Source organism: Falco peregrinus, chromosome 5 (assembly GCF_023634155.1).
Source record: "Falco peregrinus isolate bFalPer1 chromosome 5, bFalPer1.pri, whole genome shotgun sequence".
NCBI lineage: Eukaryota > Metazoa > Chordata > Aves > Falconiformes > Falconidae > Falco > Falco peregrinus.
The window spans coordinates 58,982,665-59,004,317 of NC_073725.1; the positions used below are offsets into that span (position 1 = coordinate 58,982,665).

The window sequence follows — 21,653 nt, forward strand, 5'->3', positions numbered from 1 at the left end:
CTTTCCCTTAGTTATCCCTTCAGGTCACCCAAGGCACTTTTTACCCTTTGCCTATAGCCTCAGCATGATGAGAGCCCAAAACATCCCCTTGCACGCATGCAAGTGTGTTTGCATTCTCACATGCTACTCCACCACACCTGGCCCCACTCTGCTGTGAGGTCTATTTATTACAGTGCAAGGCCAGGCGCAGACCAGGTAGCAGTGACACTAAGGCACAGCAAAACCCTTGGGTATCCTCCCATTTCTGCTGAGCTGGGTAAAACATCCCAAGTCAAGCTTGGGAGGCTTAGATTGAATAGTAGGAGAAATTTCTTCACTGAAAAGATAGTCAAGCACTGGAACAGGCTGCCCAGGGAGGTGGTGGAATCACCATCCCTGGAGGTATCTGAAAAACATGTAGGTGTAGTGCTAGCGACATGGTTTGCTCATGGACTTGGCAGTGCTGGGTTAATGGTTGGACTTGATGAACTCAAAGGTCTTTTCCAACCTAAATGATTCTATGATTCTATGATTCTAAGCTATTCAGGTGCTCTTCAGCCAGACGGGCTCCATCCAGTGGTCTTCAAACTAACCAGATGCAGTGGTCTAGGGAAGAGCAGATGAAATGGATCTTCAGCCTACTGGAGGCATGAAAGAGGTGGAAGCAGAAGGACATTAGATGTGCTAAGACACCTTTATTTATGAAGTGAGCTGAAACAGAGTCTCAGAGCAGAATTCCCAAAAGAAGCCATGGTTCGCTCAATAACTGTGCATTTTGCTCCAAGCTCTTCCCTCAGCCCTTGCCCTCAATGCCTTATTTTCCATAAAAGCCCGAAGGAGAAGCCCCCAGCCTCTGCCAAGGAAAGAATGCCCTCGGGCAAAGGACAGGGCTCCTCTACACTCAGGGTCACTGAAGAGGAGCAAATCCTTTGAAAAGTAGTGCCAGAGGGAAGCTGGCACCACAGGCAGCCCCTCCTGGTGCGGCATGTCACTGATCTTATCCAAAACTCTGTTTTATCAAACTGCGTACCCGTGGGGTACTTGGATCCATGGAAAACATGCAGGCATGACAATGGGGAGAAGAAATAAAGTCTATTTTAAAAGCTTCTGGACACTAGCAGAAAATAGTGTTTGAGCTGTATACAGACCAAGCTAGATCGTCACCACTGCACAGCTTCTGGGCTTCATCTGTACCAAGCCAGTGGTAAAAGAAAGTCCCCTTGAGGGACAGGAGATAAGAGGAGGGGAAGCACAGGAAAAGCACGGGTTTTCTTCATAGCATAAGGCAAGGGTAGTCCTAAACTGTTTAAAGACAGGAATGGATACAGCAAGAAGGAATAGACTAGAATTTAGAACAGAGTGGGAAGACCTGATAGTTTCCAGAAAGATTTGTACTTTCATCTAAGAGACCAGCTGCCACAATGTCTCTCAGCTTCCTGGAACATACATTAATGTGGTTCTACACCACAGCCTGACAGCACTATTTTCCATGCACAAAGCATCATGACATGCTTTAATTCAAAGCCACCAGCACCAAGGCAAAAATTCTGCTGCCTGTTAGACATTTAGACATCCTTGCTCATTGCCTGCTGTTTCTTCCATGGCATCTTTTTTTTTCCTCAACTGAGTGTCTCAAGTTAAAAAAAAAAAAAAAAAAAAGGAGTGTTTTTAAGAGAGGGTGAGAAGATCATGCTAGACAGTCAAGAGAAATCACTCCTTTTTGCAAGTATGAGAGTCTTTTCACTGCAGCATCTGCCCTGGCTTTCTCTTTAGTGAGCACAGCACTCTGCTGCAAGTCTATTCAATGCTCTAGCAGTTGTCTCACTTGGACAAAGTTTACAGCCTCACGTTCCTGAAGACAAGACAGGAAAAAGGAAGAGAAAATGTTGCCTCCATCCTGGTTTCTGATATCTTCCTTTTTTCCCTTAAATGAAAAGCATCAGGTTTTCTCCGGTGAGAGCACTGCTGAACACCCCGGACAGCATGCAGTGCCTGAGGACAAGCTATAGAGGGAGATACAGGAAGGCAAAAAAGAAAACCAAAAATTGGCAGTGACCGCTTGAGAGGTGGTGGTGTCCTGCCAGGGGAGACCCTGCCCATCCTCAGTGCTGGCACAGCTATAGGTCGCCTTTAGCTACAGCTGCTTGCACGCCCCGCTAGAAGTGAGTTGTCTTTGTGCACTCATTGTCTTGGCCACCATCTTTTCCTGTCATGTGTCCTTTTCCAGAGCTGCTGTTGGCATTTCCACAGACCTAATGAAAGGGAAACGAGATTAAAAGCAAAGACAGACCCGTTACGAGCTGATGGCAGCCTTCTCTGAGACACGCGGCCTTCAGCCACCTGGCTTCCCATTCACCACTCACTCTCTGGGCCCCTGTGGGCACCCTGCTCCCAGCAGGACAGCAAAACTGTTGGAGTGCAATTCCACCCAGGGAACGGAGTCTGGGAGCTACGAGAGGCTGAAAGCCAGAGGACATGGCTACGAGGCACTGGTCCTTCCCTCGTGAGGGCAGAGGGTGCAAGCCAAGCGCCAGCTGTTCCTCTAGTCCTTCCATCCCACAGACAGGAATGAAGGGATGACCATCATGTGCAGGGTTACGGGGCCTCCTCCCCTCCCTCCGCAGTGGGGCATCCTGCTCCCTGCCCTCCCACCACTGTAAGCTCTGGGAGAAACCCCCAGCCCCAACCACGCAATGCCAACAGCCTCCGCAGCGCTGGCACCCCGTGTCCCTGCGCAAGGGCAGCACGGGCACCGCGGGCACCCACCTCAGCTGCGGGGTGGCCATGCCCCGTGTCGTCCGGCAGGTCGGTGCCACAGGTCTCGGGCAGCAGGACGCAGAGCAGTGCCCCCACCACGGCAGCACTCCCGAAGATGGCCATGGGGATGGCCCGGTGGAACTGGCCCAGGAGTCGGATCAGCGGGGCCATGATTGCCGCCACCCGCGCTGACATTGAGCACAGCCCCAAGCCAGTCTGCCTGGGGAAGCAAGGGGCAGTGGGACATGCGGGCAGGGCTCAGCCCCACCAGGATGCCATGGAGCAAGGTCGGCCATGGGAACAACTGGGCTTTTGCCCCACCACTGCCACCAGCCATGGTCGAGGGAAGCCCTGATCGTGGGGAGAATTCACCTGGCAACTGTGGGGAAGAGCTCTGCGGAGTAGACGTAGGAGGTGGAGAAGGAAGCTGAAGTGGTAAACTTGCCAATGATGGCCAGGGCGGTGGTCACCACAGGTTGTTCTGAGGGGAGGAGGAGAGACCACTGCTGTGGGACAAGGGCCCAGCACCACTCAGGGGGGCTGGGGTTGCACAGGGACCACTATGTTGCCTGCGGGGAGCCATAGTCTCCAACCATGCCTGAACGTGGACCGAGGAGCAGGTCTGCCTGGGGGCCATCTTCAGTGCATTTTCCCTCCATCATCCCACCTCCCCACACAGCAATTTTCCTGGAGGCCAGCTCTGCTTATAGGCGGCCTACTGGGCTCAGCTCTACCCTCTCCTTTCATAAGCAGCAAGCAAAAGTTTGCTGATCCAAATGGACCCTGGCGAGTTAGCCAAGTCCCTTGTGGCCATGGCACCAGGGTCAGCCAGTGAGACACTGCTCTCAGGTCACCCTGAGAGATGTGAGCTGGCCTGGTTGGGAGGACAGGACCTGCACCAGCAAGGGAAGAGTTGGGGCTCTGTAACTCCCTGTCCCAGAAGTTGCCCTCTCAGGATGGGAAGAGGTCATTCACCTTCAGGGATGCCAGTGATGATCAGACACACCAGGCCACTCAGCAGCAGGAGAACAGCCTGGGTTTTCTTCCTGCCAAACCACTGCAGCATGAAGATACAACCAACACGTGCTGGGATTTCCACTGCTCCAAACGCAAGCTGCGTCAGGTATATGTCCAGACCAAAATTTGTCACGTTCAGACTCAAACCGTAGTAGGCAAGGCTGTTTGCAAACCTGAAAGCCAGGCAGGTTGGCACTGAGCATAGCTGTGAGCCATGAGCAAATACAATATTGATCTCCAATGACAACATTTTGACCAAGTCACAGAATTTCCAAGGGGACATAAAACCGGAAGAACACCACAGGACTGCCAAAGCTGGAAAGGCTCTAACCTTTCCCACAAACCACGTAACATCTTGAATAGCCAGGAACAGAAACACCCACCAATAACAACCAAAAAACACAAGGTGAATTTATGGTTATGACTAACCATCAATCCCTTGTTTTCTTCAACTAGAAGTCTGAGAAGATGGGGCCAGGGGATGTCTTACCAGGCATATGACATGACTGAAGTCACCTTCCAGAGCTGCTTCTTCCGGCAGAGATCCAGAATACCTCCAGACTTGGTCTGCTTCTCAGGCTTCAACTTCAAAAGGCAGAAAGCCAAGGAGTCAAACCAGGCGAGGGAGACCAGTGGCTAACTCCTTTTCCATCTGCAGTCAATGCAAAGCCTCTGTGGGACAGTCCTGTGACACTAAACTGCTCTGGGAGGGAGGGCAGCCCAGTGGAGCTGGGCTCCTGCATCTGTCCTCTGGGTGCCCAGTGCACTACTTTGGTGACTGAGAGGTTCCTTGGGATGAACAAATCCCTAGTGTAGGGACTTTGGGGTGGGCAAGGAGATAACTCACCTTCAGGCATCTATGCATGGAAAACCACAGACTAAACAGAGACCTCCTGCTCATCATCAACAGTCCTGCAATCCTCACAGAAGAAAAGCCAGGGAAGCATTTGGGTTCTTCCCATATCCCATGGTAGACTCCAGAAAGCTCTAGGGTGAGTGTTAGCAGAAGCTGTGGCTCTTCCCTGACCTTGTCCCTGTACAGCACAGCTGAAACTGGAGTCACCCACAGTCCATCCCCAAATCATCCCCAACGGGCATGGAAATATGTTTTTCAGGTGACCTCAGCTCCAATAGCTGCTACAAACCCAAGCACAGAGGAAAGTCTCTGAAGACAACAGGCAGTTCCTCATGCCGTTACAGGTACCTGCTCAAGGAGTGCTGGTGGGATGGACCGCTTGTTGGTGGCTGCTGCCTTCTGAAGGACCTTCTTAGCTTCTTCTATTCTGCCTTTTGTCACCAGCCACCGAGCTGATTCTGGTAGCACCCTGTCAAGAAGATGAAACCAGGAGATGCTGCTGTGACCCGCTGAGTTTCCCCACAGCCCGTCTCCCTGTAACCATGTCCAGAAAGCAAGGGCCATCATATGTGATGGATGGCTCTAAACACCTCCCCAGGTCAGGTTTTCCAGGTCTATGTTTCATGCCCCAAAGGCCACATTCGAAGCCCTGAAGCAAAGCAGCTGCTGCTCTCAGTGGTCCAGTACCCCAGGGTGATGTGCTGAAGCCCCTCCAGTATCTGCACACTGGGAAAGACCCAACCTGCCCCAGAGCTGCTGTCTCCTCACTGCCACCCCTCACTCTTGTTGCTGCTGTGTCTGCAAGAAGCTCTGCCCACATCCCATTTACCGGATGAAGAAGAAAAAGCCAAATATAGGAGCAGATCCTGCAATTTCCAGCAGCCTCCAGTTGCGAATACCATAACTCAAGCCTGCCAAAACCATCTGTCCGATGGCGAAAGCGCAGTGAGAAATCAGCACCGCCTTTGGCCGGGAGGAGACACCAACCCATTCTGTAGCTGAAAGGAAGAATGCAGGTTCAGAGTCATCCATGCAAATTATTTTCCCTGATGCAAACAGGGTGTTTCCCCAGGAGAAGAGCTGTCCTAGAGGTGAGGAGAGATCAGCAATCAGAGCTCTGGCATCATCACACATTGAAGTCATCAGTGATTCCTGAGATGCATCACCTCTCCTTATTGTCATGGTGTCCCAATCCTCTGCAAGAGGACATGAAGCTCAGGTATGTCACTTCTTTGCTCTCAGCATCCACAGAGCCCCTCACTGGGACAGAGCTGGGGCCCAAAACAGTATTTCCCAGAGCCACTGGGTTCTCTCCCTGCGCTGAGCTTCTGAGCTGGAAGGAAGACTGTCTTCTTGCCCCTCTCTGAGCACTGGCATGGGAGAGATGCTCCCCATGGCTCTCACTCAGAGGAGATGCCAAAGTGCCAAAGCACCAAACGACAGTGCAGAGCAAGGCCTGTCCTCACCGTGGTGTTTTTCAAGTTGTACGTGATGATTTTTATTTCTTTACAGACCTTTCCTATTACATTCTGGGAGGCCACAACTATCTGTCTCAGGACCAGGGCGTCCTACTCACCTAAGGCCAGTAGCGTCATGGTGATCCCTGACACCGAAGCCCCCACAACACATCTGAAGGCCATGTACACATAGAAATGGGGCACAAAGGCGATTCCTACACCAAACAAGCCCTGAAGGAACACGGAGATCAGAATGACTGGCCGTCGGCCGATCCTGGGGAGGAAGAGGGAAGACACGGTCAGTACCTGGATAGACCCCATGGAGATGGAGAAGAGCCCAGTGGGCTGCAGGGATTGTATCGCCCTCTCTTGAGGGTGCTAAGGCTCAGGCTAGACTCTGGGTTGACATGTGAAGCACCCTGTGCACACACTGTGCTCTCCTTCCTTCCACTCACTGTGTGGCCATGACCTCACAGGACCTGAGGACTTTGGTCAGGGTCCCTGTTAGTGAGGAGGGGTGACAAAATGCAGGGGGTGCAGTGCCCAGGCAGGCTCGGAGCAACGTGCCGCTCTGTGCACCGCCAGCTCTGCACACACCCTGGACAGGTGGTTGTGTGTTCTCTCACCTGTCACTTAGTGGCCCAAAGATCATGGCTCCTATGAACAGCCCTGCCATGTAGATGGACTGGGAGATGTCATTCAGGTCCTTCCTATCACACACCAGGTCAAACTGGAGGAAGGAAACACAAATGCTTCTGTTCTTGACAGGTTCTTGTTCTTGTTTTGTTCTTGACAGGTGCTTTCTGATCCCACCTCCAAGGATGTGAGACTCTATGGTATGCACGTAGCACACCTCTGTGGCACAAGCCCATGGAGCACATAGTAGTGTCCCTCTCCCAAGCAGTGGGACCTGCAGGACCACCCCAGCCCAGAACTCCACTCCTTGTTGGCAATTTTTGCTTCTAGTGGGACATAGGACGGAAGTCCCAGCAGCTTGCTTCTTCCTAGACTGCCTGCCCTCCCAGAGGAAAAAGGATGAGTGCAACGCTGATTCCTGGGCCAAGCAGTTTCTCTTAAAGAGATGTTCTGCAGCTGCCAGGGTCCAGAGGTCAGCTACAGAAAAAGTCATATAGGGAAGATCATGTATAGGAAATAGAGAGGTCACAAAGCACTGAAAGAACTTTAGCACTGCTCGCCGGAGCACTATTTATTCTGAAGCTCCTGTTGTCCATTAGATGTGTGGCTTTGCAAGATTTCCCCTCCTCGTCAAACCTGGTACCTCCGCACAGAGCAAGGAGCAGTGAGGGACTCGGGCTGTTTGCAACAACCTTGAGCTGGCGTCACGACACTGAGACCCCGCGGCAGCACCCCACAGCTGCTTGCCCTGACACGTGTGGGAGCAGGAGCCAAGTGCCGAGCTCTGCCTCCTTCCCGTGGCCAGGGTCTCCCAAGCACAAACCTGTGCACAGGGACAAATGGGAAAGTCACCCCCTGACTGCAGAGGGGCAGCTGGGGCAGGGAGACCCAAAAGGTCCCAACCAGGAGTGATTAATCTCTCCACTGGGTCCACCTATGGTCCCGCTGACATCTGTATCACAGCCTGGTTGCTTGCAACCTCCCGGGGACCACATCTGGGGGCTGAGTGGTAAAGCCAAGGTCCCCAAAAGACACCTGATGTAAATCTCAGCCCAGCTCAGCTGCGCCATGGCTGGCAACAGCTCTGACTGAACTACAGGACAGGGTGGCCATTTGGGTCTCCCCTTCCACGTCCCCAGTGCGTCAAAAGGCAGTTACAGACCTCGGTCAGCAGGGACGGCGGCGGTGCTGAGGGGTACACCCAGCCACTGCTGCATTTCTCCGTGGCGTTCAGGCCATACGCCACGATGGAGCCCAGGTCCCAGTCCACGGGCGAGTACATGGAGCACTGCTCATACGCCCCATTAGCATCCCGGGGCAAGGTGAGGTTCAGCTGCTCTTCCTCGGTCAGGTTGGGGCCGATGGCAAGGATCCAGCTGGTGTCGCAGTGATAAGGCATGTGTGGAACCATAAAAAGTTGGCAAAACTGGTGGAAAGCCACACTGAGGCAGGGGAACAAGGTGAGCAGCACCAGCCATTTCTGAAACAGCCCAAATTCACCAACTGCTTTCAAAATGTCCCCAGCGCCTGACATTGGCAGCTGCGTCTGGAACAGGACAGTGCTGGGACAGACTTCCCAGAGGACTAGAATTAATGTTTAAACCTAAGATAAGCTCTGCAGACGTAGGCAGCCACCACAGACATGTAGTCTGGACAGACTTAATGCCTGATGTTTTACCTAAGCACACCATGTAATACATTAATCATCTCTGCCACCCACGAACATACGGCGCTGGCTGGAGCAGAAGGCTCCTGTTTCAGGCAACATGGGTCACCTCCTCGGCCAGGGCCGGTGGCATTGACAGGGGAAAAAACTCTTCTCCAAAGCAACTGCGAGCGCTGCGTGTGCTGAACCGCTGAGACGGTCACCAGTGGTTCCACTCAGGAACGCAAGGTTCAGAGGGGCTGAAAGCCCAGTGCGATGCAGAGCTGGGAAAACGCCAGGGGAATAAAGAGAGTGATTCTAACGGATGGGCAGAGATGGAGACGAGGAAGGGCAGCCAGCTGGCTGTGGTCCCACGCGATGGGAGACTCCATTTCCTTCATTTTCCGCAGCTTCCCTGTGCAGCCACGAGCAAGCCGCACATGGGATGTCCACCCTTCCCACCGATTCTGGGCCACCCCGTCGGCTGACGGGGGCTATATGTAGGGAAGACTTGGGGAAGGCATACAGGGATGGCAGAAATCTGACACAGGGCAATGCCGCTTGAGGCAGGTTTGGCAAATCTCAGCTCAGACGCCTTCATGCCTTAAAATGATCATTGAGAACATGAAACCAACTCTGTTCAGCCCATTCCTGATGTAGGAACAGCATTTGCCTGGTGCCCCTTTTGGGATGTCCATGAGGCAAAGCCCTCAGAGGTGCCCAAAGCAACTTGGATGCTCCTTCTCGTGCCCACACAACTGTGGGAAGAGCATCGTATAAGCATGATGGAAACCAGACCATGGCTGACCCGTTTGGGTTGACCAGGGCACCTGCAGGTCAAACCTGGAGGAACTCCAGGTCCCCAGGCAGCCAGAGGAGAGGTGCTGCTCTCAGGATAAGCCCAGCTCAGCAGCCACAAGCAGGGAATACCAAAGACAGAGATAAACAGGCAGATGCTGAACCAGGCAGAGGTGCTAGACAACACAAATTGGGTCTGTTCAAGTCATGGTTTAAAATGGGGAAGCCTGGGAGAGTCGGTCAGACACCAGTCATGGGTCTCATGGATCTGGAGAAGCAGGAGCCAGAAGACAGAACAAAATACTGCCAGAATTTACAACAGTTGAAATGAGATCAGTTCTGGACTGGCACTGGAGAGCCTGAGCTGGGAGCCGTGTTATAGGAGACTGGAGGACACTGAGGGCCCAGACCAAGGGACAGAGCAGGAACCCACTGCAGGTTTCCAACAACAGGTGAGGAGGCAGCAGTAGTTGACTGGAGCCAAGTCACATCTCCAGGCTGAGACGATCTCCTCCGGACCTGAGCAGGGCCATGTGTCCACAACGCACCTTTTCATGGCTTTAAGTAAAGGTCAAGCAGAATCAATCTGCTGCAATTTGGGATGATCTTGTGCACCAAAGCCCAAGTACAGAAAGAGCATCACCCCCAGGCCCGTTGGCAGCAGTATCTCCAGATACAGGCCTCCCCAGGGCTGGAAACAGTACTTAAGCCCAAGATAAGCCCTGCGGCTCTAGGCAGTCATGAGTATGCAAATTTGAAGGAAAAGCAATGCTCAGCACTGAGATTTGTACTCACACTGCATTACCATTAAGGGAAACAGGAATTTCAGGAGGTGCACACCATCCAGGTGAGGTTGCTTTCCATTTGGGAAGTCATCAGTTGGAAGGAGAGACTTTGAGAAGGGGATGGGGATGTGGCAGGTAGAGCAGGGAAGCCCACAGGCACGGGCAGGATGAGACACCTCGTGGTGTGCACCCAAGGGGAAGGTAACTGGGGTGGACTTGTCAGCCACAGGAGGACTATGAGGCACTGGAGTAAGGCAGCATGAAAAAGCTTTAGGAGTGTCCATGAAGGGATTTCCTACGGAGACACGGATGGGAGCCAAAACTGGTGCATGATTCCCTAGGTGTTTTGAAGCAGGGTTTGGCCAAATACTGGAAAGATTGCAAAGAAAGTTTGCTTAGATGCAGAGGATGATATTCAGGAACCCAGAATGTCCCTTACCATTCCATGTCTTAAACACGGAAGTTACATTCACCCAAGCTAGTTCTCTGGCTCTGCAAGTAAAGAACACCTTAAGAGAAATAAAGCGCCAGAAAATGTCAAAATAAGCCCAAGAGCCTTGGAAGGGAGAGTGAAAGCAGCTGAGAAAGCACCATCATCCAAGACCAGTGCTTTTTTTGTTTGCTTGGTTTGGTGCATGTGTGTTTGTTTTTAAGCAAGAACACGCATGATCTTAAGCCAACACAGATGGGCGCACCCCAAGCTAAAGGCCTGGGGAACATGGTTGAAACTGGACCATCCCCATCCCCTCCCAAGATACATCCTTGCCCTTGACAGTCCCTGAAACTTTAAACTTCTCCCCACACTCTGAGCAGCACGAGACCTTCTGCCTCACTTAATGGAGACACCACGACCTCACTCAAACAACCCCCCACTAACTCTGGGTAAATCTCATCAACAAAGCTGTCAAGAGTTTGATTGAACATGGCACCTTGCAAACAGAGGCCATATATTAGCCAAAAGGACCTCCTGTGAGAAACACGAGGGTTTTTTACTTCTCAGGTAAAATTTCCCTTCATTTCTTAAAATTTGCTTCCTTTGTGGGGAAAGGCAAGAACTATCAAAGATTGTGAAACAAAACCCTAGCATTTCTCCAGTGCAGTGCTTCAGAGAGTTGGCTTTCCAACAGGGAGTCTGGTAGTCCGCTTGCAACCAGACACTTCTCTTTTCAGGACATTAGGTGACACTAAAAGGTTGAGGCCACGGCTGCTGTTAAAGGATGACCATGACCGGGGAAAGCTGTCCAGATGCCCACTGGCTTTAACGGACATCGAACTGCAGCACTCACCATGACAAATCTACTGCCACAACCACAGCAGTGGCTCAGCGCCAGGTCCCAGAAGTATTTTCAGTCTTGTGGCAAGAGGTTTACTGACAGTCTGCCAACTGTCTTGTCACCTGCACCTGCTTGGGACAAGACCTTTCCACTTCAAGTACCTCTCCTTGCTCTTGCAGCCCAAAGCATGACCACTGGCACACGAGTACGCTGCAGAAGGGGACACCAGTGCTTACAGAGAGGAACAGCCCAACTCCAGCTAGGAGCTGTCAGGATAAGAGACAAGGACATGTGGGCTCAGCCTCCCACCACATATCTGCACATCTTCTTGAAGTCCTGGCTCCACCACAAATGTAAGGGACAGACCTCCAAGGCACCTCCGGATCAGATCTGCCCCAAAGCCTCAAATTCAGAAAGAACAAGTATTGTGGAGGCAGAGAAGAGGGAGAGTGCAGTTCATGCTCCTAACGCTTCTCAAGGTATAAATCATCCCACTTCATACCAGCCTGTGTCGCCCCGAGGTGTTCCCGTACAGGGGAAGCTCATTCCCAGCTGCACAGGGCATGCAGAGCTTAAAGCAAACCTTTCAGCTGGAGACAAAACCCCTTGGGGTACATCCTAAGTGCCATCCTGGCTCCATTTCTGCCCACAACTCCTGCAGAGCATCCCCACCCCCTCCCCAATGAGTCTGTCCTGGGGGTTGTCAAACCTCCCACCACCCCAAGAAGAAATGCCCCAGGGGCTGGAGACCAAACTCAAGACAAACCCCTTCAAGATATACCATCCAACCCAGTAACACGTAAACCACACAGCAAACACATGGCAATGGACAATTTGTTCTTTATTGATTAAAAATTAGAGACATGCAGTAAAATACAAAGTCCAAAAAAAGGAAAAAAGCCTGAATATTTTACATCTTTCATTATAATCTACAATACACCAAAGTTGTGAAGAGGATCTGTTTTCATTAACAAAGCATTGTCCTTAAAAGTAGGAACTAACTTAAAATTACCACCTGCTTCCAGGTTCAGATCAGAAATTTGCACAAAAACCAAATTCTTAATGACACTGGAAAACAATTATGAACAGCATTGGCACTTACTGGAACAACATCAGAAAAGACAGCTGTCTAGCACTGTAATAGCCCAAGTAAATATTTTGGATCCCTACCCAAAAGGTCTGGAGATCTATAGAGCAAAACCCATCAGTTTCTTCTTCGCTTATTTTCTCCATTAAAGAACTAAGGAGCCTTGGGTTAGCGTGAGCTCAAGCCCTCGAAGTCCTGGCTTTGGGAAGGTGGGGAATAACTTAATAAATAGATGCTGCATTGTTCCATTTGAGCAGTTAAGAGTCCTACCTTTCTCAGCACCAGTACACAAACGAACAAGGAGCTCCCCATGGCATGCAGGCAGAAGGGAAAATAATACTGTACCAAGACTACCCTGTCTCCCTGTCCTAAGGGTTTCCAAATACATCCATAGCGAGCGCAGGGTGACATGAAAATCAAGATGCCAGCCTGCTCTTCCCAAGTCGAGAAACTCAATGGGGGACACCGTAGAGAGTGCTTTGTATCAGACAACAGCAGAAAGGGCCAGAGGTGCCACACACACGTGCCCATTTGGCCAAACCCAGCCACCACCAACTCCCTGGGATCAGGCACCTGCTTCCTGGCCTCTGCTTGGCACCCTGGGATGCTCTTGCTCCCAAACCCTCTTCCTCCTGTCCCTCCCCTTCACACTCACCAGCCATGGGGCTGCAAATAGCCCATGGGGACATACCCAATATGCACCTACAGGCTAAAAGCAACAAGGGCGGTACAAAGAGAACATGCATGATTCAGGAAGCTTCCACAGCTGCTCACAGAGAACAATATATAAATACAGATTGTTCATCTGAAGACTTGGAAATAAAAAAAGCCCTAATTTAACTCAGTCATCCTGCTCTGTTTCTGCATTGTTTGTGGCTGATGGAAGCAAAACACGTTTCCATCTGCATGTTAAATTACAGACTTACAATTTCTGTGTAGAAAACACTCTGCAGCCAATAGCAGTTACAAAGGCCAACTGTGAACAGTAAGAAAAAAAAACGTCAACACCAGTTATTATTCACATATTGCATTACAAGTGTCTCTTATCAAACTCAGAGTATAATTTATATTATTCATGTAGAAACTCAAATTCAACACCACATAGAAATAAAAGCTAAATACGTGTGTGACAGGGTTTCAGTGACATCCTGATCAAACGTCGAGGCTTGGACCAGCGAGGAGGCTGACGACCCAAGCGATTAGTGCAGCAGGGACACAGCCCGGTGCTCGCTTGCCCAGTACTACCACTCTACTGGCGATTCTTTATTGCTGTAAAACATGACAGGGATGGTTCCACGGGTACCAGTTTGCAAAGGACTGGGAAACACGTCGGGGGGACTCGTGCAGCCAGGCATAACAGACTGGGTTTCAGGAACAGTTCCAAGTGCATCTTTTCCAAGTGCAGAGCGACACAGATCTCCTCTCCCTCTGACCATGAATATTTTGTTGATCATCTGAAAGACCGGTTTCCAGACAGCAATGCCTCATTGGTCTGCTTCAAGAACAGACTACATCTAAGATGCAGAAAAAAAGATGTTTTGAGGAAGGACTGCTTAACATAAATAAAGGTTCAGCCCTCATGCCATGCCTGGCACTCATGTGGAGAGAACCAAAATGGTAGAAAAAAAAAAAATTAAGGCAGTTTACAAAGGGAAGCTGACTTCTAACACCTCAAAGTCAAGAAAGTTCTCAAAAACACAAACACAAGGGAAGGCAGCTCTCCCTCCCACAGGTTAAGACTTGGCTTGCTTTCTCAGGTGCAAGCACTCAAACCAGCGGTTTTAAAAAACACAGCCGAAGAGAAGCAGATTTCTCAGCACTCCAGGTGACCCAAACAACATGTACATTGGTGTTTCAGATAGAAGGAGAAGCAGGTAAAGAACAAAAAATATCCGTTCGGTATTAAAACTTGTGCAAAAATAGCAAGTGAAAAAATGAAACCACATGTAAGCAAACATTTAGGCAAGATCATCAGAGCAGTGGAACCCCCTGCTTCGTACTCAGTAGTATTTTTCTTTAAAGTAAGGCAATAATAAAATGAACATGCAGGCAATGACGTGTTTGATCTGCATGTTTGAGATGACAGATACAAAAACATGAGAGTTGTTTACAAAAGGTGTAAACGCCATCGGTAATTTCAGGAAGGTTTGTGATCCTATTAAGGAAAATGTTAAAGCTTCTAGGAAGGGGGCTGTAGTTCAATTCTTTGGCAGTAGTGGTTTTTTTTTAGGCTAACAGAAGCATTACAAATATGCACATGTGGGTTCTCAGTTGGGAAACATCTCCTGGGACCATTGTTTAGCTGATGCTGAGCTGTGCAAATCCTATAAGTTTGCCATCGTCGGGAATATCTGAGCCTTCAACACCAGATGCCTGAAACACAAGGAACAGAGATCCAAATAGCAACACACATGCTCTATCCTCTGATACACACCGTACACTTTATCGTGATACATAGCATCGGATATAGTCTGGGGAGGCAGCAGTCATAGGACAGCTTTGCACTGTATTCACTGTATTCAGCAGATCGCACTACTTAAAAATAAAGCACTCAATTTTAACTGTTTTTTTTTTTTTGCCCCCTTTTTTTTTTTTTTTTTTTTTTTGAGGCTAGGAGGGGCTGGGACTGAAGTTTGGCCAATGTCTGCTCTGACTGAGGCTATGTGCACTAACCGGGGCAAACCAAGTGAAAACTTACAGAAAGAGTCAAAAATAACAGAACTTACTGCTTCACTACCAATGAACTGGTAACGCTTTTGGCTTTGCCACTATAACTACCTTCTGCATTTCACCACCTCTGAAAGAAACATCCGCTGTTCTTTCTCTTCTCCTAGCCTATCTTCTCTTAGTTTTGGCTCTCTTCTTTTGACCCCTGCTCTACCCACGCTCCCCCCTTCATTTCCTCCTCAGAGACAATGTACTTGAACCCTTGGGCCCTCCTCACTCTCCTCCTCCAAGAAAGCAGTCCATGGTATTTCTTAACCCACTTACCTGCCTTGAAGTACATATGCCCTTTATGGGCAAGTGTACATTCCAAACCCAGAAAACACCCTTTGGTAGCATTTTGAGATGTTTATTTATCAGGATAAGGGAATGTTTGTATTAGCACATCACCTCGCAGTTATGTAACCCAGGTGCTGCTCAGAGGACACAAGCACAGAGCCTGCATTGCCTGCTGACAAACAGTAGGAAGCTTCAGGAAAGGAGGAGGGATTTAGACTGCCTACATTAGACGCCTACAGTAGACATCACAGCCATCTCTATGCAATGCCTTCTCTTTGCAAGTGACAACTTGTTCAATTAGGGAACAGGAATAAATACCAGTTTGAAAGTGACGGATCTGTTTGCCTGGGGCTCTTCCACAATTTTCTGCAAATTGGCTGCAACTGAAATCACATACACACACACAAAGAAAATGGGCAAATATTAGGACAGGCTAAAGAAAACATCCCAACCTCATTAGGCCTCTTTCTATTACTCAGTAAACTGAGAACTTTTAAAAATGATAACGAAGTTTAGGTCTCAATTAGACTCAATCTACTTAAATCTAAAACTTTAAACTGTGAAGATGCTATGATTTGTTACTGTGCTTCTTTTTCAGCGGGAGTTATTTTTTCCTCAATGTGGTGGTATTAGTAGTAATAAACTGCCCAACTGCACCTGGAAATCCAGTTAATTTTGCACTAGCAGCCTTCCCAGATGTTGCTCCCTGTGTAAAGTGAACAAGTTTCCTTGCTGTAGTCAAAATATACAAGCAGTGCTGACAGCTTAAAAGTCTCACCTGCTATGTAAAAAGACATATTTATTTAACAAATCATGGCTAGAGGTAGCTGTTCATACCCGCTCAACACATGTTGCTGTACTAGTGCACGTGCACTTCACACTTCCTTCCCTAGTCCTACTTAAAACAAAAAAGCCTGGCTGATTGCAGTCCCAGACCTCTTTTGCGTAGGACCTGTGAGCAGTACAGGCTGGTGCAGTAATTTGGCAATGCATGTATGTCAGATAATGATTTAGCTAATGCATTGATTTGCCTTCATTTTGCATTACAAGGAACATTTGCTTCATAATGTTTCCAACTAGATCATATTCTTGTGAACTGGGGGTTGCCTATATGTACTGGCACAGAACTGTCACCAGAATTAACAGCAGTTTTGTAGAGCCACTGGGGTAGAGAACCAAGGCCACAGCAAACTCTGCTAGTACCCACTAATTAGGCCATTTTAAACATGCCAAAAATTACGGAAATGGTTAGAGCAGAAAATACAGTAGGTAATTACCTATTACCAGATCTCTGCCATCAACAAGACCGGCTGAAATGAGTTCTTGAGACACACCGTCAGCAGTATCTGTTGGTGAGAAACCCAAAAGCCAGTCACCACGTAACAGAAATTGTCCAGTTGATGAAGGCATCACAGAAACCTAAGAGCAGCTTGTACAAACCAAACAGCAGCAGCGTTGTTTACACAGAACAGATATTAGAGCTGCCTGACTGCACCTGGTGTACACCCTGAGCTATGCCGTCACACTGAGGTGAAATTCATCAAAGGGCTACACTTTGGGCTTATCCTTGAACAGTTCCACAAGAAGGGTCTTCTCAACAGCAGTGCTCCGAGCCCAACCATAAGGCAAGCCCTTTCGGAAGGCACTGTGGGCAGACACTCATACAGGGTTTCCACCCATACAGCTGCACAACACCAAACACAAACCCTCCCCCTGCACCAAAGCTACCTGCATACACTGAAATTTCCCACCAGCTCACCTCTCCCTGGGGTAAATTCAAATCGAATATCGTTGAGCTCTTTTTTTGAATTCCTGTGGAAAGAAGAGAGTTTTATATAGAAGAGACCATTTCATTGAAACGATTGGTCCTCAAAAGAAAGCGCTATCACTGAATAATCAGTCTGGGAAGAGAAGCCAATTCATTGCACCCTTCCCCCTCAAAGGGCAGAAACTAATCACTTGTGCGTGCATCTGGAAGCAGGGCTCTCCGCACTGCCTGACTCTTGACCTGACAGAGCCCAAGTGGGCTGAAGTCCAGGATAAGTGAGCGTCACCTCTTTGGTATAAGGCCACGTTGTTCCACTGTCTCAGCAACTCCTATGGGTCAGCAGAAAAGTCCCTGGAGCACACCTCTGAGAGGAAGGAAGCCCTCACTGACTGCAGATACACACACATTATGCAACTGCCCAGGAGCGACTGGGAGGTGATGCTCAGAAGTCCCAGTCCAATGCCTATCAACAACCAGGATGCCTACAGGTTGTTGGCAGGTTCCCTAAATGAGAAATGTCAATATAGGTAACAATGGTACAACGTGCTTAGAATCCTTTTTTTGCCTAAGAACACAGGCCAGAATCCATGCCTTGAATTGGGTAAAAGCTCTTCACTCCCAGAACTGGCTGAAGTCGTGCCTGAATAATAAGACTGTCCAGCACAAGGCCAGAACCCCTGGATCTTCAATGCCCTGTAGGGAATCCAGCTTATTACTCCTTCCCACTGTTAAAGTTTGGGAACATTTATACAAATATTAAAACCTCTTTCAGTACACAGCGCTTGCCAAACTGAAGAAGTGGATGAGAAACATCCTTTTCTGGGTCCCAATTTCAGAAAAGTGGATGAAATCCAAGTTGGCAAACAACCAATAACCACCACCTTTTTAACTAAAAGGCAGATGGCAAGATGCACTGCAGAAGTCTTCTTCCAGTGTCCCTCTCTACAAAGGCTCACTTTGACAGCAAGGTCAGTTTTGTGTCCTTACCTTAACCTTAGTACAAGGCTGATGGGGACTTTCGTATCTTCCTGTACCGGCGCGGCAGCAGGAGCAGGTGGGGCCTGCAATAGGATTACACCATTTTAAAGCAGATCAACACTTCCTCTGGTTTTAAAACTAGAGATAACCTTGATCAGCTATAAATACAAACAACGTTTAACTTGTCTTTTTCACTGTAGCGTCATGATTCCAGCGATGACAGACTAATGAAACATTCACGCTTAAATAGTAACCCAGGATGTTCTCTCTGCAATTGCCTTGAAAAGAGTAAAAGCTATCCAACTTTGAGAAATGCCAAAATGGCAGGAGACTTCAGAAGAAATGCTAAATATAAAAAGACTGCTTGCTTTGCATCTAAAATTAAGGTTTTTATGCACTCACGACAGCTTCAAGACCTCCTGTGTTTTAATCCCTGCCCCAAACAACTGATTTTAAAACCTGATAAAATTGTGAAGAGTACCTAGAAAATAATTCAACTGGCAGATTAGCATATACTCTCCGTTACTTTTCTGTGAAATCAAAGGCTTTTAAGAGCATTTAGCACCAATTTTATAGCTGCTTATTTTAGTTTTAAATGACTTCTGAGTAATTACTGGATTACTGGAACATGTAATCAAAGCCTTTTATATCAGCCAACAGCAGCTTTTCAATAGGAAACATCCAGGAGGTGTCCATCTTTACAGCACTTGTGATACTTTCAGTAAAGGGCTAATCGTTAATCAATCTCCACCAAAAAAACCCACCAAACAAAACAGAGAAGGGTCAGCTCTTCCACTGCACAAGTCATCTGTACTGCCCATGCTGAGGCAGGGGTTTTAAATCTGCAGTAACAAGACAGACACAATGCTAGGCTGATAATTTAAGTCTAGAGGTCTTGACCAAGTTTTTTCATCTAGATCACCTGCTTTTTCATGAGAGAAAAAAAAATAAACCCTTTGTTTAAGACTAAGTATTTTACTCCATCTGTTGGTGCTCTTGCGCCAGCAATGCAGCTCAGGGCTTCTGATCACAATCTCGTTTCTGTTGAAGCTGAAAGCTTTACCAGGTCAGTGAAAACAAACAAGGGTTCATAGAGAAACCCAGAGGTCTGCAAAACAGTAACCAACAAGCTACAAAGAATAACACACTGATACAGAGCACTGTAAAGAACATCATATTGACAAAAAAAGAGCTATGAAGAACACACTGATACAGGTATGAAGTTCACCTTAGGACAAGCTACCAAACAAATAAGCTATTGGGCACTAGTGGCACGGAGCAAGATACTCTGCTAGTGCAAATCAAAACACTTTCACTAAGACCAACACTGCTACTTCATTTTACCGAATGGAGAGTCCTGGCCTTCAGTGCTGCTGGTGTTTCAACTGCTGCATAAAATTCAGGGATTAAACACTCGCCCTTTTTCAAGGGATTTGAAGGGGTTTGATTTAAGCATTAAACTACTTTCAATATAGCCAAGAATATGTCAGACCCCAACTCCACTATTTTTTTTAAATGACTAACGCCCTGTCTCTAACTGTTTTGTAAACAAGAACATGAGCTGACTGCAGTGAAGTGATATATGTATCTTTCTATATTCCTTAAAATAAAAATAATGAAACATTTCTAGGAAGGAGTAAGCCCTAAGAGTTGTTCTTCTGACCAACACTGCCAAGTCTCTTCCCCTTCGGTCTGCCAAAGGGTGATGGTAGCCTGCCCCACCTCCAACAGCAACAGCCTCTCCTTACCAACAAATATGAACATTGGTGTCTTTTATATGAAAGCAGTGCCATCATTCAGGAGTCTGGCAAACTCTGCAGTACTTCACTCCAGCAAACCACAAGACATGTTCCAAGTGTCTCAGTAATGATTTGGGTTGGCCATTTTTCTCTTTTTAACACAAGTCAGAGCTCCTTTTGACTTCGCTATGCCTGCCTATCTGACCTATATCCTACACTTTGGGGTGAAGTAGCTAAGAATTAGAGTTATCAAGCTTTCACTTCCCCTGTACTTCCCCCCTAAAGGTCCATTCTTCCCTCTCTGCTTGAAATGGAAGTGTTTGAAAGCACCACAAGGTTCAGAGCTTCCCCAAGATGGAGTTTCTCCACAATTTTTGACTGCTACAAGGACAGTTTTAACCTAGACCTCCTGTCTCTTTTCTGATGTCTGGAGAATGTGTATGTTCTAGTTTCTTCCTCTCGCTTTTCTCTCCCCTCTTATCCCATAGATGCCAGTGATGCCGAGACACACAACCTGAGCCTGTTTGTGCTGCACCTTAAATACCAGGAACAAGCAGCTTCCGCTGAAATGATACTCTCCTTTTTTATTACCTTTAGCCTTGCTTCAAAAGCCAGAGTACACTCCCTAAACAGCATAAGAAGTCACTGCTCACACACAGAATAAGAATGGAAGACTGCCACACGCCACTGACTGTCTTCCTTTTGCAAGCCACCAGGCCAGCTATAACTTCTGCAGAAGCAGCAGCACTAAATCAACTCCGGACAAGCAACTTTCATGGCTTCACATCACTTTAGCATGTCTGGAATAGAATAGCTAAGTGCAAAGCTGAAGGCCGATGTGAAGGGTTTCCATCTGATCTTACCTGGGCTGCTGCTGGGGCTGCTGGAGGAGCCTGACTAGGTGGAGGTACAGCAGTTTGAGGTTGTGCAGGTACTTGTCCTGCAGCCTGAGGTAGTTGAGTAGATGCCTGTGCTGCAGCATTGAGTGAAGGACCTGGAGGCTCAGCTGATGGGAATAGCTGCAAGAAAAAAGGTGGTTTAATGAGAAAAGGAACTCAAGTGTTCTGACTCAAGCACCAGATTTCCAAGAAGTGCTCATTTAATGTACAAATTGCTTCTCTAAGTGCATCACCAAGGGCATTCTCCAGGACACTAAACCTGATCCCAAGCTGGCATTCAAGGAGTTTAATGTATCCTTATGTCCAGGGACCCCTTCTTCCCTGAGACTTGCAAGTTTTACTCACTGGTGAAGGAGAATAAAAAGCTAAGATACTGTGTTATTCAGAACAGAGAAACCGATTTTGGCATGATAGCCAAAGAACTGTAAACTTGATGACAGTTCTTCAGAGTGCCCTGCAAGTTACTCCGCTAAGTTGTAGGAAATATAAATCGCCTTGAGTATTGAAATTCCGGGCAGCAGACCTCCAAATCACAATATATATGAAAGGATGTATCACAATGGGGAAGTTAATTCCAAAGGGATTCTGGTTCTCAGCTTTTTCTTTGAATTTAGAGTTTATTTTTCTTAAGATCCCCCTTTATAATCAAACCTTGGAAACAGATGAAGGAAGAACAGGACAGTCTAACCAAAGACTGATTTCTAGGAGTCAGCTTTGTTTATCTTTCCACACAGAGAAAAGAAAGACATAGCACAGTCTCTGAAAGATAAGCAGCATCTATCACTGAAAGATACTATATAATAATATTCCTAATGTAAGAAACACAGGACAGAACTGAAGGCAGATCATAAGTTGCAGCTGAAGTTTTGTTTGCTATCAAATACTACTACAGAAGTATTTCACAGTTCTGAGCACAGGTTCCAAACCAGTGAATTAGACTATGCAAAACCGACATTTTAAAGTTGTGTTTTGTTG

The 21,653-nt window shown here is 48.0% G+C and overlaps 2 protein-coding genes across 3 annotated transcripts in view; both read right to left on the bottom strand.

The window, feature by feature from the left end:
- Window positions 1-659: 659 nt before the first annotated feature.
- Window positions 660-8,311, bottom strand: LOC101919557 (solute carrier family 22 member 13). 2 transcript variants are annotated; one of them, XM_005240958.3, is made up of 10 exons: window positions 7,865-8,307; window positions 6,693-6,796; window positions 6,186-6,340; window positions 5,439-5,607; window positions 4,958-5,078; window positions 4,244-4,338; window positions 3,712-3,926; window positions 3,109-3,217; window positions 2,746-2,956; window positions 660-2,231 (listed from the first exon to the last, which is right to left on the bottom strand). In XM_005240958.3, the coding sequence occupies exons 1-10, from the start codon at window positions 8,234-8,236 to the stop codon at window positions 2,136-2,138; spliced, it is 1,647 nt and encodes a 548-aa protein (XP_005241015.2). In that variant the 5' UTR covers window positions 8,237-8,307; the 3' UTR covers window positions 660-2,135. The 2 variants fall into 2 exon arrangements, with proteins under 2 accessions (XP_005241015.2, XP_027647555.2); XM_027791754.2 differs by lacking the exon at window positions 660-2,231 and having other exon boundaries at window positions 2,806-2,952; window positions 7,865-8,311.
- Window positions 8,312-12,026: 3,715 nt separating this feature from the next.
- Window positions 12,027-21,653, bottom strand: part of OXSR1 (oxidative stress responsive kinase 1) — a 93,653-nt gene continuing 84,026 nt past the window's right edge. Inside the window, exons 13-18 of the mRNA XM_055805400.1 lie at window positions 20,643-20,798; window positions 18,050-18,123; window positions 17,054-17,106; window positions 16,572-16,640; window positions 15,613-15,677; window positions 12,027-14,664 (exon numbers count right to left, since the gene is read on the bottom strand). Coding sequence (XP_055661375.1) covers window positions 14,590-14,664; window positions 15,613-15,677; window positions 16,572-16,640; window positions 17,054-17,106; window positions 18,050-18,123; window positions 20,643-20,798 — 492 coding nt within the window. The 3' untranslated portion in view covers window positions 12,027-14,589. The remainder of the gene's footprint in view (window positions 14,665-15,612; window positions 15,678-16,571; window positions 16,641-17,053; window positions 17,107-18,049; window positions 18,124-20,642; window positions 20,799-21,653) is intronic.

Bases quoted from the DNA above. Each gene is read 5' to 3' on its own strand.
- LOC101919557 (XM_005240958.3), bottom strand. From the start codon at position 8,236: ATGTCAGGCGCTGGGGACATTTTGAAAGCAGTTGGTGAATTTGGGCTG. The intron at 4,339-4,957 runs GTACCTGTAACG...TGCCTTTTGAAG, and splicing joins CACCAGCACTCCTTGAGCAG to TTGAAGCCTGAGAAGCAGAC. The intron at 3,927-4,243 runs GTAAGACATCCC...CCTGGCTTTCAG, and splicing joins TCAGTCATGTCATATGCCTG to GTTTGCAAACAGCCTTGCCT.